This window comes from Branchiostoma lanceolatum, chromosome 12, assembly GCF_035083965.1.
Source record: "Branchiostoma lanceolatum isolate klBraLanc5 chromosome 12, klBraLanc5.hap2, whole genome shotgun sequence".
NCBI lineage: Eukaryota > Metazoa > Chordata > Leptocardii > Amphioxiformes > Branchiostomatidae > Branchiostoma > Branchiostoma lanceolatum.
Genome location: NC_089733.1, coordinates 17,768,729 through 17,785,058, shown reverse-complemented (window position 1 = coordinate 17,785,058; position 16,330 = coordinate 17,768,729). Strand labels below are relative to the sequence as shown.

General features: G+C 41.4%; 2 protein-coding genes across 4 annotated transcripts in view; one reads left to right on the top strand and one right to left on the bottom strand.

The window, feature by feature from the left end:
• Window positions 1-1,620: 1,620 nt before the first annotated feature.
• Window positions 1,621-4,873, top strand: LOC136445596 (fas apoptotic inhibitory molecule 1-like). The gene is made up of 5 exons (XM_066443692.1): window positions 1,621-1,714; window positions 2,614-2,745; window positions 3,273-3,498; window positions 3,751-3,800; window positions 4,604-4,873. The coding sequence occupies exons 2-5, from the start codon at window positions 2,626-2,628 to the stop codon at window positions 4,751-4,753; spliced, it is 546 nt and encodes a 181-aa protein (XP_066299789.1). The 5' UTR covers window positions 1,621-1,714; window positions 2,614-2,625; the 3' UTR covers window positions 4,754-4,873.
• Window positions 4,874-11,489: 6,616 nt separating this feature from the next.
• Window positions 11,490-16,330, bottom strand: part of LOC136445586 (transcriptional regulator protein Pur-beta-like) — a 33,793-nt gene continuing 28,952 nt past the window's right edge. For all 3 annotated transcript variants that reach the window (XM_066443676.1, XM_066443673.1, XM_066443675.1), the window contains one exon: window positions 11,490-14,717. The gene's annotated coding sequence lies outside the window, so the exon portion shown is untranslated. The remainder of the gene's footprint in view (window positions 14,718-16,330) is intronic.

Here is a 16,330-nt window from a genome sequence, read left to right as displayed (position 1 = left end):
ACGTATGTCTATGTGAGTTACGAACTGGTTTGGTAGGTGCACGGTACAATATATCACGGCCCCTGTGGTATTTTCAAAGAACTCGTTGTACCCGTTGTCTACCTATATCCTTTACTCGCGTTAATGAAAGACCTTCATTTTACGTTTAAGTACAGGTCATGGTGATAAAGCAGTGGTATAATTACAGTGATGTTTGTAACAAGATGTAACATGTGGTGCTAGTTTAGCAACATTAACATATGGACTAACACACATGCCTAACAGGAAGACCTCAAGAGGGCCTGGCAGACAAAGAGAGAGTCTGTCCAGCTTAGGAATAAACCATCAGAAAGTGCATACTGGCGTGGTGTTATTCATTGGAACCCTACCAAGAGGTAGAAGAACAGTCCACGACGAGACAGGACGTGTTACTATGTTAAAAACGTGATAATTCTACTACATCTGAAGACTGATACTGTTATGTACAGGTTCAATTCCTTCTCGCTTCTAATACAGTTGTAGATGTATGAACATATGGAGCCTATAATACATGGTTTGTGTAGTTCCATAAGGAATACGAATTAATGGTGGTGGGATTGTTTTGTAACGTCTTCTAATTCTGTGATTGTATAGGGTAGACATCATGCCGAATATAAGCAGGCAAAGTCATACATCTGCTTGGAGATCAAATTGCAAGGCTATATGGCTTGGTCATTCTTGGTTTAAAAAAAGAGACTGGTATTAAATTGATTAACATGTGCGAGTCGATTACGTCACCAACTAACTTTGAAGCGCTAGCGCTGAGACGGCCTTTCAACTTTTCTAGTAATACGTTGCCTACAGAAGGTAGCAAATAAGATGACTGTACTAATAACAGGCTACCGCCCAACACCAAGGGAGCTGCTCCCGACCGGGCTTTGCTCAAGGACAGATCTGAGGGCTTACCGGTATTTTGATTGGCACCTCTTGCAGACGACCTTGTATTATCGTAGACAAGAGCTAGGGAAGGCATAATCTCCAAGTAGATACAGATTCTGGCCCTTTTATACAAGTCTAGATATTTGACTGTTGGGCAAAACTGAAGATCTAGCAAAGTTTTCTCCACCCTTCTCGGTTTTCTGTTTTTCTTCGTGTTCCACTTTAGTGCCATGCCTGTCCGTTCTCTGATGTTTCCTACCATCTTTTCTGTGCCTACCCCTCTTTCTTCTTCCCCGCACTTTAACTTTAACTTTAAAATAGAATAAATGAACGTCCATACAGATACAGATATCCGGAGCACCCGGGGAAGCCATACGCTCAAATTTCAACCACTTAACGCCCGAACAGACTCTTACAAATATTTATACTTCCCCCGCACCATACCCGAGTGGAACGCCCTGCCTGGCGCGGTTGTTACTGCTCCCACCGTTGAGTCTTTCCGCGCCAGGCTGGAGGCCTGCCCGCCGTAGCCTTGGACCTCCTCCCCCCCTACTTTGCCCCTAGCGGGGTTATTTGGGGGTATCCGAAGTTGAAGTTGAAGATACTAGCAATATGTACATAGTCTTCGCCGGGAGTTACAATTTTGCCATATGACATATACAGACACCTGTTGTTCCATGTATAGTTCAGTAAAATCTCGCCAGGAGGCGCTTATAAATTCTTCACACTTGATGCGTTCATCCTTGACACCGCGTCCAAACGCAAGCAGCGTTCCTTCCAGCGGTGTCTTGTTGTTTTCAGGAGGCTTCCGAGATAGGTATGTGAAAAATACATATTTAAGAAGACATATGATGTGTAATACTGCGTAAACGTTACCGATTTCGCAAGTTGATGTGTTTGGAAACAACCGGGACGTTTAAAATATGACATCCGGGTTGCAGGGTTGGCGCGATGGCCCAAACACCATGGTAACGTTTGGGTCCAGACCTTTCACTGAAATCCAACATTTTGCTTATAAATCAAAATTTTAGAAGACAACTGTGGGAATAAATGTAGTTGCAGATATTTGAAGAGGGACATTTAGCGAAACGGTTTATGATCATTAACGTAAAATACAGGTAACATGTATAAATTAAGACGATTGTGTTCCATGATGTGCTTGATTGCTTCTATTGTTATTTCAACTAAAGGGAGGGAAGCACTGTGTGTGTGTCTGTCTCTGTGTCTGTCTCTGTGTCTGTCTGTGTCTGTCTGTGTGTGTGTTTGTGTGTGTGTGTGAGTGTGTGTGTCTGTGAGTGTGTGTGTGTGTGTGTGTGTTTGCGAATGTGTGTGTGTCTGTCTGTGTATATATGTGCGTCAGTGTGTGTGTCAGTGTGTGTGTCAGTGTGTGTGTGTGTATCAGTCTGTGTGTGTGTGTGCGAGCAAGTGAGTGTATATGTGTGTGTGTCAGTGTATGTGTGTGTCTGTATGTGTGTCAGTGTGTGTGTATGTGTGTTTGTGTAGACCTGGATGCCAAACCTTTCATCGACGAACCTTACGTTTTCTTATTCTTATCCTATTCTCCAAGCAGAGGTTTCGGTCGAGTAGGGTAGGAGTGTCCGGGATTTTTTACGTAAAAAATGCCGGACACTCCTACCCTACTCGACCGAAACCTCTGCTTGGAGAATTAAGTCTTAACCTGGCTCTTCTAACATGCCCTTTTATCCCACCCTGCAGAAGTAGTATAAAATGGCCGCCATGTCTGATGTGGTTGCGGTGTGGGAGGTGGCGCTAAGTGACGGCGTCCACAAGGTTCAGTTTGAACACGGGACAACCACAGGCAAGCGAGTCGTAACCGTCGACAACAAGGTAAGTGGTACCGTACAAAACGCTGAAAGCTCGGCTTTTCTTGAACTATAGAAATGTCTTCCTAAGGCCAAAACATTATCCATTTCTGAATCAAGGTTGAGCTGTAATTGCCAACACAAAAATTGGACTTACCCAAATTTTTGACTGACCAACACCAGTCCTTTTCAATCAGCCAATTCCTTGGTCTGCAGACATGTCACCAAATTCCATCTCCACGTTTACAGACAAAGAGAAAACTACTCTCCTTTTAAGGTATGGGACAAGTCGGTGGCAGCAAATTTTCACCCAAAAAAAATTAGAAAACCCACCCATTACAGAAAAAGTGGGATCGTTCGTCTTCCACTGTCTCGGAAAAAGAAGTCGAACCCAATAAGTTAGAATTTAGTGTTAGTATTTGGACTAGAATGGTCACATGCTATGTTGTTACCCATTACCGACGGAGGCCATATATGATATCTATCCGTCCTTGCAATTTTTCTGAGCCTACGGGCAAGAACTTGCAAAAAAACTTTCATTTATTCTCCCAGGAGTTGTTGCGGAGAAACTGGATGTTCAAGCTGGTAGGAAAGGAGTCCTTCACGATAGGCAAGGGCCACAAGGCCGTCATCTTCATCGAGGCCGTCAGCGGGTTCGCCTACCAGTACACGCTGGACGTTGACGGGAAGTCGCTGGAGAAGTTCATCGAAAACCGATCCAAGACCAGCAAGACGTGGACTCTAACCCTGGATGGCGTAGACACCAGAATTGTACTAGGTAAAACTTATTATAGAAGTACGTTTAGGAAGGTTAGACATCCAGGTAGAAAGATAGATGTCCAGTAGTAGAGTTTGAATTTGTTTCTTATAGAACTGTTTGCCTTGCATTTGGAAGGTTTCAGTAACTGAGTTGCTTGAGTAACTGTCATTTGGTAAATAATCCATTTTCATTCATTTGACATTTCATGTACACCCTAGCTGGCAGTTCCCACTCGTCTATCCGTGACCTGTTTATTGTTTCTTTATGCAGAGAAAGACACCATGGACATCTGGTGTAATGGCAAACAGATGGAGACTGCGGTAGGTATCCACACGCAGCCCTGCCACCAACTTATGGTATCTTGGCATGCTTAGGTCACAATTGGAAGAAGGGCTGTTTTTTTGCACAGGGCATTACCCCTATAGCTATGTGGTCCCGTGGGGCACCTTGCAGCTACCGGCCTATTTTTGGGCATGGCCTGGGCCCTGGAAGTTTTTAACACAGGGTTAGAATCAATACGGGACCCGGTAACAAATAGGCGCCGTGAGCTAATTGTGCGAATATATATACTGGGAGGTACCTAACCTACGTATGAGTATATAGATAATTCGACATGTCGAGTTTAACGTAAGACTTACACCACTAGTTCTAAGCAGGGGTTAATCTAAATCAGGAAAGAGGGGCGCTGCGCCCTCTTGTTTCAGCCCAGCGCCCCCTTGTCAAATTCAGATTTTAGTTAATATCCAGGATACAGCCTTCCCTCAGTGATCGATTCTTCCATAAATACATAGAATTCGCTCCCTCGCCTGTGTGTGCTCCCTCTTGTTCAATTTTTCTAGAAAAACCCCTGCTAAGGTCTAAACATTCTTTTATATATTTACCTATCTGTTCACAGTAAGGGTTGTCTTCTAAAATGTGATTGAATCTATCTATAGGATGGAATATGTCAAATTCTGTCGAGCAAGCAGAAAGAAGGTTGAACAGAGATAGCAGACAGTTCTGTGAATACTTTTTCTGACTCCCTTCTAAAATGTTAATGTGCCATACATGTGAATGCTTGTACAGTACTGTAGAGGCCAGGGCGAAGTTCAAATGCATTCTTTTGCCTTCCCTGTACCTTTAGGGTGAGTTTGTCGACGACGGCACAGAAACCCACTTCACTATTGGCAACCACGGCTGCTACGTAAAAGCCATCAGTAGCGGCAAAAGGAGAGACGGCATTGTGCATTCCCTCATCGTTGACGGAAGTGAGATTCCAGAGGCCATGGAGTAACCTTGGAGACCAGAAATATTGTACAGTCAAACCTGCCCAAGAAGACCACTCAGGGGACCTATAAAGTCTGGTCTTCATGGACAGGATTCTTGATGGTTGTTTGAATGGGAAAGATTGTCTAAGAGGGGTTTGCGGATTCGATGGGGTGGTCTACAGGGGTGGGCTAGTGGGGTGGGCTACCTCAGCATCTACCCTTTCTGGACCTCAAGGCTGTGCATGGGGGTTTGGCCTCTTATGGAATTTCCTTGAAGAGGATCTGGGTCAAGCTGTGGGTGGGCTAGAGGGAAGGTAACAGCACCAAGACTGGTAGAAAAGCCATTTATCATAAACAAACTTCTAAGTACTCAGTATACAATTAATTAGGATTTTAGTGAAGAGGTACATGGGGAAATAAACTGGAAGTTGCATAGAACAGCTAGGGAATGAGAGAGCCTTTGTTTGACAAAATTCAAAACATATGTCTCACATTTAGACTAGAATGTACCTGAATGCATGTGCTTGCATACAATGTACAATGTTTTTGTGGTTATGTGTGTCAGTGTGCATGAGCGTGGGTTGGAATGTTTTAAGTGTGTGTGTTTGTACAATGTATAGTGTTGCTTTTGTTGCTCATTTCTTTCTTGTAGCCACAATGCTACTGTCCTGTTGGCCTGACTGGGCAGTATATAAAGGAACAGGGAACATAGTCCTCCATGTTTAAAAATCTAAAACTGGGGATAACAAACTCCTGCACGATGTGAAGTAAATGTATGCAGTATGCTCATTGCCCACCTCCACCCCCCACTGTAGCATCCCCAAAGCAATATGATCCTTCAGCAAAATAAAGCATTCTTTCCGGCCCTCCCACAGAGTGACCCATCTTTTCCTCAAGGAAATTCCATTCAATGCTAAACCCCCATGCACAGCCTTGAGGTCCAGAAAGGGTAGAGGCTGAGGTAGCCCACCCCACTAGCCCACCCCTGTAGACCACCCCATCAAATCCGCAAACCCGTCTAAGAGACCATCAAAAAGTGGTCACATATTGGCCAGGTGGTCCTTATGTAAAGGTGGTCACTTGTTCAGGTTTGACTGTTTAAGCTTGAGTTCACAGTTTGAAGTGTGCATGCACAGTGTAAATTCTTTATGTATTGCCAGATGCCAAGACAAGGTCATGGCCTCTCAACTTTGACACATGACCCACAGTGCATCACTGCACATGTGCACTACAGACTATGAACCAGCTTATTGCTGGTAGTGAAATACTGATGGTGTGTCTGACCGTATCACAGTTTGCGATCATGGTAGTTGCATCTCAGACTTGTCTCAGGGCAAAGTAAATGGTAGAAATTGCTGGTCAGTTTCACTGCCAAAAGACCTTGAAAAATTACTGTAGAAGAAACTGTGCTGTATGGATATGTTTATCAAATTTTCATATATTATTGGATCTAGTGGCTTTTCAAATTGAAAAAAAAAAAATTTCTGTTTGAGGGAATTTTTTCCTCTGGCTTACCAACTAATTTGGCGAATCATTGTCCTTTGCCAATTTCTACAATTTCTTTTGCCCAAAGAGAAGCTTTGGTGGAAACTACTGTGATCATGTCTGCATCAAAGTCTGCCTTGTTCCCACCCGTCAATTATAAGATGTTTATTTATTTTTCTAACTGTCAATAGGCTAGAGACTGAGGTATTATGACAATGAAAACGCGTGTGTAATCATGTGGTGATGTTTTGGGCACCCAAATTTGACTTTGTGGGTAACTAACATCAATTTTCGTTTTGATTTTGGCTTGTGCTTTTCAAAGGTTTGCAACGTTTGATGGCTTAAGGTCTCATTCATGAGTTAGGCCATGTTGATTTCATTATATGGATGACATCTTCCGGGTACCCCAAAACTGATGCGAGCGTGCAAATAAAAAAAAAAGTTTTGCCAAAAAAAAGCTGCCTTCATTATGAAATCTTCATGGTCAGGAAGGATGAACAAATTTAAACTAAACACACATTGATATACCGAAATATAGATGATGATTTGATGACAATTGATGAAAATCCCCTGGAATGGACAAATCACAATCTTTTTATTAATCATGATATTCTATACATTATTCTGTACGTACATTCCTATAAGGTTTATAGAGGAAAAATTAAGTTGTAGTTGCCACCTGTGGCCTAAGAATTAGTTTTGAGACATATCAACAGTTGCAAGAGAGTAGCCTTAAAGTGTGGGTTTTACTAAGTCAAGGTAAGCTAAGAGTGGTACCTCATGAGTCATGATAGAAATGAATACTTGATGTATTGAGTGATTTTGAAGTCTTTCCAGTATAGAATGTCAAGTATTTTGTTTTCTCGAAACATGTGCACACCTTAAACACAGTTTGACCTCTAACTTTGGTACTTGTGACTTGCAAGTTACAACATGTAATGTTAGTGCATTACGAAATGTAAGGTTTAATTCTACAGAATGTACAGTAGACTGGAGAAATATGACAGTGGCTTTCAAGTGTTTGAAAAGTTGTTTATATCAAGATAGCGTACAGTTGAGACTTGTGACGCTTTGTAATCTGATGTTGTGTTTAGTTAGAGTTGAAGTGATTTAAGATAGTGCATTGTGCAGACATATCAAGTACCAAATGACAGTCTAAGTGGTTTACTGTAACAATACAGGCAAAACCTAAGTAAATTCTTGGTTTTCAGTTTTATATGGAAAGTTGGAAACAGGTCAAGAGACAGGAAAATAGAATTGTAAATGGGAAAAAAATGTCAGAAAAATGCACCAGTTTTTGAAAAAAAATGTCGGAAAAATGTCTACTTGGAGCATTTTCAGGACAGTTTCATTTATAACTTGTTGAACTAAATGAGAATTCTTAAGTGTGTGCAAAATGTTTGCAAAATCAATGGGTAGGAATGTTTAGAGAACCAAGGATTTAACATATGGTTTGGCCTTCAGACATGTAGGAAGACTTATTTTAAAAAGACAAAAGTTAGTTTGAGGATGAAACAATATCTATACATGACTGTGTGTACTAATTTGTATTATAAATCATCAAATAATACAACTACTTTCATTTGTTTCATCCGGAAACTTGATAATGTAACTGTTATCCTGGATTAAACCAAGATTTGTGTACATGAATGTTTGTCAAGATGTTGCAACTTAGTATACAAACATTCCGTGTGATTTTTCCTCAGTAGATATGTTCCTGTGGTATGAGTGGTAAGCATTCCCACTGCTTTGCCATTTGGATCAAATTACATGGATTCATAGGTTCAATCCCAGAGTCGGACATGCTGTAAGAGATTGCATTCATCATTTTGGATGGTGACATAAAGCTGCTCGCTCTGTGTATGAGGAAGCTTCAGGCATTAAATCTCTGAATGTAAAAGAACCCAACACACTTATCAATGGTGTGCTTGGCTAAAAACATGAGCCGTATCAAAGCCACATTGTACTACATAGCTACTTGAAAAAGCATCATGCTTCGTCCTCAGTTAACCTCAGTTGAGGCCACACCAATTTAGTTTGTTGGTTCACGGACTTGTATTGACATCTTAGCTTGCCAAGCAGAAGAAGAAAAAAAAGACCATTCTCTCACAATCAGTTTTATGCATAAGGCTAGCATGTTTTTTACTAATTTAACGCAAAGCATTTATCGTGTGGTCAAGGACTTGCATTGTATTCCTATGTTAGTCACTCAGTGTTGCTTGTTTTCAGAATAGTACTTGACTTTTTGGAAAACTCCTATCTTTTCTTTTTGACATCATTGTTGCCTGTTTTTAATATAACAGCACATGAGTGTACATGTATGATGTATCATGATGCATTAGGCCTAGGAAAAAAATGTTGTGTATCGAGTTACGCCATGTTGATTTGTTTATATGGATGACATCCTCTGGGAACCCCCCAAAAAAACTGATGGAAGCGTGCAAGAAAATAAAAGTTTGGCAAAAAAAATTGCCTTCATTATGAAATCTAAGTGAATCACAGAATATTGTATACCGAATAATAGATTCTTCATTTTTGTTCTTTCTTCTTCTTTGACTTTGGAATTGACTTGGGTATTCCACGACATAAGTTTCCGTTTTCCGATATTCTTTGGCAATGCCAGGCATATATTTGTTCATTTTCCAGCCACTTTTAACGATTTACAGTATGGTTGAAAACTTTTTGTTTGGAAACGAACGAAAATTTATGCGTGTGAAGATGTCATCCATAAAATGGAATCAACATGGCCTTATCAGAAACCCAACCTTGATATCCCTAGGCTCTAGTAGCCTCCACCAGGCCCTCCTACAGGAATATGAATCGTAGAATTGGACAGAGAAATGAATAATCAGCCAGTGGAGTCAGTCCATGGTGAAGATTACATTTCGCCTGCGTAGGCTAAGCTGCCTTACTTCAGAAAATGAGCAGATTAATTTTAATGCCTTTCTTCTCGCCGACATATGACAGACTTACGGAGCCTGCAGGGGTGTCCCTGTGGTGTAGTGGTCTGCGCCTTTGTCTCTCACCACATCTGGTTCCAATTACTTGGACTAGAAGGCCCGGGTTCAAGCCCCGGGTAGGACATCTCTGGACAAGAGGCGCATTGAGTCATACCAAAGACTTTATAAAAATGGTACATACTTCTGAAACAGTATGGAAGTTAAACACACTTCACTGCCAGTGGACTAGACCCCTGCTACAGTGATTGCACAACAGTGTGGCCCAGGGCTATGAAACGGAGATGGGCACCGCCCTATACATCAATAATGGTGTGGGAGGATTTTAACTAACTTTTAACTAACAGAGCCTGCAAATGAAACCCTGGCAAATATTCCTCCTATAGCCGGCGTAGTTAGTCTGGTAGAGACTAGGTCATTGTCTGATATCTTCACTGTTCTGTCGACATTGGTACTGAAAGAAACCCTGAATAGATAAAATGCCTCGTCTTTCGATCTTGCCTACAGGTATACTCGACCTTCCACTCCTGTTGCCATGGTAACAAAACATGTATCGTCCCGGTAACAAAGGCACCTGGCCTTCACCTTATGTTGCCATGGCAACAGAGCAAACATTATCCAGATAACGAAGACGCCAGCAGATAGGGAAAGACAGCTGGTTTGGTCGTGACATATCCATGAACTGTAGGACACATGGAGTTACACCCTCTTTCCACTAGAGCTTAAAGGAAACCCAAGCAATATTAGGGTTCTAAAAATCGGATTTTGAAAGTCAATTTATTTACTAATTTCTACACATGATTAGTTAAAACAACACAATCATAATGTATAGCAACGTCCAGACCATGATGCAAAAATATGACGTTGTGATGTGAGAACTCACTGAGTTTTTGTAGGCTCGCGAAACGAAGGGAATCATCGTACGGCACAATTTTGCGCGACTTTAAAATACTAAAAGTATGAAGTTATTACGCAAATGTGCTAAATAATGTTAGTAAATGTCGCTACCATAAAGATATCAGCATTTTTTGGCCCAGTAATATTGCTTTGGTTGCCTTTAAAGTAGAAGTTGCAACCACTTAGCACTCAACGAATTTCATAAATGCCATCCTCCGTAGTAACCGCTAGCTCAATCTTTTCGCTTACTTACCACGTGGTTCTCTACCCCGGGTGTCACACAGACTCAGACAGAGAAGGGTCCAGTTTGCTGGTCACTGCCTTCGGGCAAGTGAGGAGATAATCTCCTCACTCATTCTGTGGAGGCCCCGGGGAAAAACACACTCCAGGAAGCTGACCTTCCCGAGGGCTCTGTCCAGAGACACCGGAATTCATATGGAGGACCTGAGTGCGGCCATGGCAGACAGGATGGAGTGGTCGGCGGTTGTGCATGGACTCGCCCTGTCCCCCCCGGGGTCGACCGATGATGATGATGACCACGTAGTCAGCAAATAAAAAGACTGAGCCAGCGGTTACTACGGAGGATGGTACCCAAGCAACAAATCTTTTTGCATTTGGTTATCTTTTAAATCATACTTTTACATCATAAATCATATTCAGATTATTAAATCAAGGGTCACATAAACAAATGCAATTTTGATAGCTCACTCAGCAATCAGTCTAGTGGGAAGGGTGACCTTACCCAACACTTTCCCCCTCTAGCCTGAATTCAATCAAGCCTCTTGTGACCGCTCGCGGCCCTGTAACCACCTCGCAACCCGCGGAGAGAAACCCCCGGACAGCTGGAGTTTGCGTTATACAGACTATTTCCCCCTCCTACCAGGAAATTAAATCCCCACAAAGATAAATGAATTCACACTGTCAGTTATTCTTAATGAATAGCAAATAATGTCATAGAATGTGTAGTGTGTGTACCAATAGAGGTTTCTACAAAAGTTCTGTAAAAAAATATAAAACAAATATGCATTTGCTGTTCACATCATTCAAAGATACCCATATCAAATCTCAATACAATTCCATGGCGTTCGTTTTTGCTCAGTCCCCCGGGTGGTCGCCTTGGGCAGGTTTGACTGTATATACAGGGGTTCATTTAAATCAGGAAAGAGGGGCGCTGCGCCCTCTTGTTTCAGCCCAGCACCCCCTTGTAGAATTCAGATTTTAGCTTAATATCCATCATACAGCCTTCACTCAGCAGTCGATTCTTCCATAAATACATAGAATTCGCTCCCTCGCCTGTGTGTGCTCCCTCTTATTCAATTCTTCTAGAAAAAACCCTGATATACATCAAATATTTGGGTTGCCACAGAAACTGACTGAATGACACTCAAAAAGTAGCAAGGAGTCATGAAAACTCGAACACCAATTGAAGCCTTTTTTTCATATTTATTATGAAATTATCTCTCATTCACAAAAATGTCTAAAACAAATGGTCTCCAGAAACCACATGTCCATTCAACAGTGTTAAGGTATGTTGACATTGGCAAAAGAAGGCCGGTGGACACCACGACAGTAGCGTCCATCTTAGTGTTGCAAAAGGCAGTTAACTAGTTCCAGTGAGAGACACGGTTTTTTTACCTGCTCCACTGGTAAGACTTGCAGGGACACAGAGAATGAAAACGCCCCCAGATTCAGAAAATGTTCACTACTACTCAATCAATTACTTCCATAAATTATTATGCTGTGAAAATGTTTGCCACGACCAAAGTGGTCAACCTAGCAGCAACCGTCCGAATCACTATTTGGTACACGTGGTAATAAGAACATATAGGCCGACGTTTTATCGCACCGATGGAAATCAGCGCAGCAACGCAGCACCACACAGGTAACTAGTGACTTGGCAAACTGCTCAATTCAACAAGCGTCGGTTTGTCTGGACCAAAACCTTCCTTTTTTTTCTGTTTTCTTCGAACAGGATGTACTGCAAGTGATTGACTGAAAAGTGTGGACAAGATTTGACATCTGTACACGGTATTTGGTCTCCTCATTAACATTGTCTTCAACAACACCTTCTAATGCCCGTCCTGCTACTACAGATATACCATTGGACCACACTTACACAAGTCAACCAACCAAGTAAGAAGTATAGGGTATACAAAATTGTAAGTAACAGTAAGGGACGATTCACAGTCATTCTCGTAGCAAAGTTCAGTTTACCGACCACTATCAGACAAAAATCGACTTGTGGCATTCTTTTAGAACTGGAGCTACCTATGTCTTACTGTATTTTGGTCAAAGAATTTGGTGCATAGAGCCACATCTTAAAAAAGATTGCAGTCATGCAAGGATCACAAAACGTTTCCGATAGGCCCGCACCAAATTACTAGTGATTTTGACAGTCGAGTTCCTAGCTTGTCAATCCTCCCGTGTGATTTAGACTGACCTGCGCGTATGGAGCACCAAAAAACCGAAGCAGGATTTGGAAGAACAGCAAACTACTGACAGCACCATACGACAGAAGCCGACATCTTTTGCTTCTGGATTCTCAAAGTCGTTGTGTGACCAAAGCTGTTTCAAACACAAGGCAAGTTGTCAAGACGTGAAAATTGTACCGATGGCATCTATATAATACTAATCAAAACTGAGTAAGAATTGTTTTTCTTACAATGCAAAAATCAAGCTAAATATTCAGTACATCCAAACCAGCATGGGTTTTGTAGTGGGAAGTTTTTGCTTGCACTTCATCACAAAAAATGACAACATGCCGACTGGTAAACGTCAACCATCACAAAATATTATCAAGGCTAGCTACATGAAGTTCCAGAAATTAAGTGCTAAAAGTTTACATAGAACACGCACTGGCATAAATATTTAAGAAAATAACACATAAAAAAGATGGTAATACATATTACTTTTATGTAAAAATTACATTTGATTGATGATGATCTGCATACTCAAAAGAAACTACATGCAGAAGAATCAACAGAATCTTAACTTTATACACTCAAATCTGTGACCACTTTCAGAAGTTCATCTAATAAAAATCAAACTTTTTAAACAACAGAAAGTCGATTAATAAACATACAGTATTTCACATGTATCAACGATGCTAGCTGTGGAGGAATGTTTGACAAACATTATTGTCATTCATATGAAGAATCTTTCATTTACATTTATGTTATAGTCAAATCGTTGGGTCTTGATTGACAAGGCTAGTAAAAAGCATGACCACAACATTGTGGCACATAGTGGCTTGATATCTTACATCACCACAACAAAACCAACTTCGATACTGCACATAACGAAGAATATCCACAGCTCTAATATTCAGGCATTAAGCTGTTCTGAGCTGACAGGCTGAATGTTAACAACATTTTTTGGTGAAACCTCGGTGGCGATGCCTTTTCGACTGGATTTTCCAAACTGAGAACGTTCTTGTTTACATCACTAGCCAGTGGATAATCTTATGTTATGACCAGGACTTTTGTTTAATTCTTTCATTTGGTCAAAACTGGCCAAACTTTTGGACTCCTCCTTTCTGTTAATACATGCAGTGCCTTTGGCACACCCTCAAACACCCATCCCGAAAAATTGGCAACGAACCGTCGTAAATTTTGATGACTCACGACAGCGATAGGCTAAGCTTCTGTGCCAAGGCTGCCAAATTGTGTCATCTCCAATCTTAGGATTCCGTCTTTTTCTTTTCAGAGAGTGAAAGCTAACCAGGAATCTGTGACTTTTCTTATTTGAGCTTCCTATCTTTGACTCAGGTTGTCAGTCCTATCGGACAAGCTTACCATGCTGGAACAAACGTTCACTTCTTAACCTTCTCCCTGCTACCTAACTTCGTAGCCAATACATATGTGGTGCTACAAGGCTACACAAGCAGGGAGAAGGTTAACATGACTGGTGCCTGCTGTGTTTTGTGGAGGGATTGTCTTTCGGGTGTACCAAACCAGTGTCCTTGACTCCAGTAGTTTAGATCCATACTCACATGACCAACACAATAATAAACACCGACAAAGTAGAGTAGAGAAACTCAGTACAAATAGTTTACCACCTACATGTATTAGAGAAGATATGCTTGACACGTTACACTCTCTCTCTTTCTTAGCAACTCCAAACAAACGGACAGCAGTGCACTCAAGTACAGCAAACGCTTCTATAGTCACCTTCCTACAGACCATTGCAAAATCAGCCAATTATGTCAAAGGTCATCCTATGAGCACCATGGGTTGCTATGGTAACAATGCAACGACATAGATTCAAATCCATAGCTACAATTGGTAGTAGGTTTTAATCAACGCTAAGTGTGCAAATTTCAACTGAAACTCAGTTGGTGTTGGTGTACACAACTCTTAAATACCACATTCTTTCAGGTTGTTATTTTGAATAATGTATTTTGTTCTTTCATTCCAAATCTCTAAGCCAGAACTTACAATGTGTAGGAAAATATTGTACAACATTGACGACTACAGAAACCAGGAGACTGCTTCTAAGTCTCTTCAGTTGCTGAACGGGATAACTGTCCATATGAAATACTGATTCTGATGGGAACAAATTACAAACGAAGTTGAAAAAACACGAGCCACTCCTTTGAGCAGGTCCAAGTCTGACAGGCAGCACGAAGTGTTGGAAATGTCTGCAGAACAGGCTGAAAAAAAAAAACAAGTTTATTCATTTATTTATCTATTTCATCATAAGACAGCTGGGTTGATTTCCAAAGGGGCCCAGCATGTACAAGACATGCACATGTAACATTCAATCAGGCTGGTGAATGACTGAATAGCAAAGTTCTTAATTCACAACCACATATTGAACACAAGCTGTCAATTTAATAACCGTCTGTCATCTTCATCAGGGCAATTCTGAAGTTCTGCTGCAGTACCAGGGAAACTTGCCAGGGGACCAAAAATTTCATGATTATACTGGTCAATTGTCCGTCTTTCAAGTGGATCATACTCGCATACTAGTGTACAGAAAAAATGAACGTGCCGTCTGAAAATAATGCCTTTGTTGTTAAATGTATTTTGATCTCTTAACCTTTAGCACACTGAAGTAGCCATTGGTACCCAATTCTAGCCTCCGTTGCAGGCTCTGACGCGGCTTTTTTGGGGGGCAAAATGATATGTTTTGCAGCCAGCCCGTAACCATCACCCAACCCTGTAACTAATAGCGGCTATTAGTTACAGGGTTGGGTGATGGTTACGGGCTGGCTGCAAAACATATCATTTTGCCCCCCAAAAAAGCCGCGTCAGAGCCTGCAACGGAGGCTAACCCAATTCCCTATTGGTCAGAGTCTAAGGCAGCAGGGAGAAGGTTTATTTTATTTATTTTATTTCTGTTTTCTTTATCCAGGGTGGACGCACTCAGTGCTAACCGCACTGCTTTTCAGGCGTGCCCTGTACAAAATAACATAAACAGACTAAATAACATAACAAGTAAATAACATAGAATAATGAACAGAAAGTAACCAAAAAAGATAATATATACATAACCGAGCGTCGAATCCAAATCATAATCCTTAAATCATAGTCGATATGGCAGGCCGGGTCTGGAGGTCAGAGGTCAGCAGTACTGTCTTACTTGTTTTTTAAAAGTTTGGCCCGACGTAGCCGCTCTAACTGTGGCCGGCAACTCATTCCAGGCAAATGCACCCCTGAACGCATATTTTCTCCTACCAGATTCTAGGCTGACTTTCGGGAGTTGCAAAGATAAGTTTGAATTATGTCTTGTTGCATAAGTGTGAGATGTTCTGACAAATATCTGTAGGTATTCTGGCACTTGTTGGTGAATAGATTTAAAAACAGTTTGCAGGAGGTGCATTTGCCGGCGAGATGCGAGGGAACTCCAACCTAAAACAGACAACTGTACATTATCCACATGTGCTGTACGTGACAGACCGAGGACAAGCCGTGCTGCTCGGTTTTGAAGTTTCTGGACATTGTCAGAGAGAGTTTTCCCACAGTTGGCCCAAACAGTATCACAATATTCAATCTTTGGAAGAATCATACAATTGAATAGCATACACAGTGACTTAGGAGGTAAAATGGAAGCTAAACGGCGTATCACTCCTAGCCTAGATGACACCGCATTACACAGTTTGTTGATATGTATGTTCCAAGTTAGACTGGGGTCAAACCAAACACCTAGATATTTAAAACATGAAACCACTTCCAAATACGTTCCCGAAAGAGTAAGATTAAGTTGTTCATTACCTAGGCGCAGCCTTCGTACAGTACCAAAGAGCATAGACTTGCATTTACG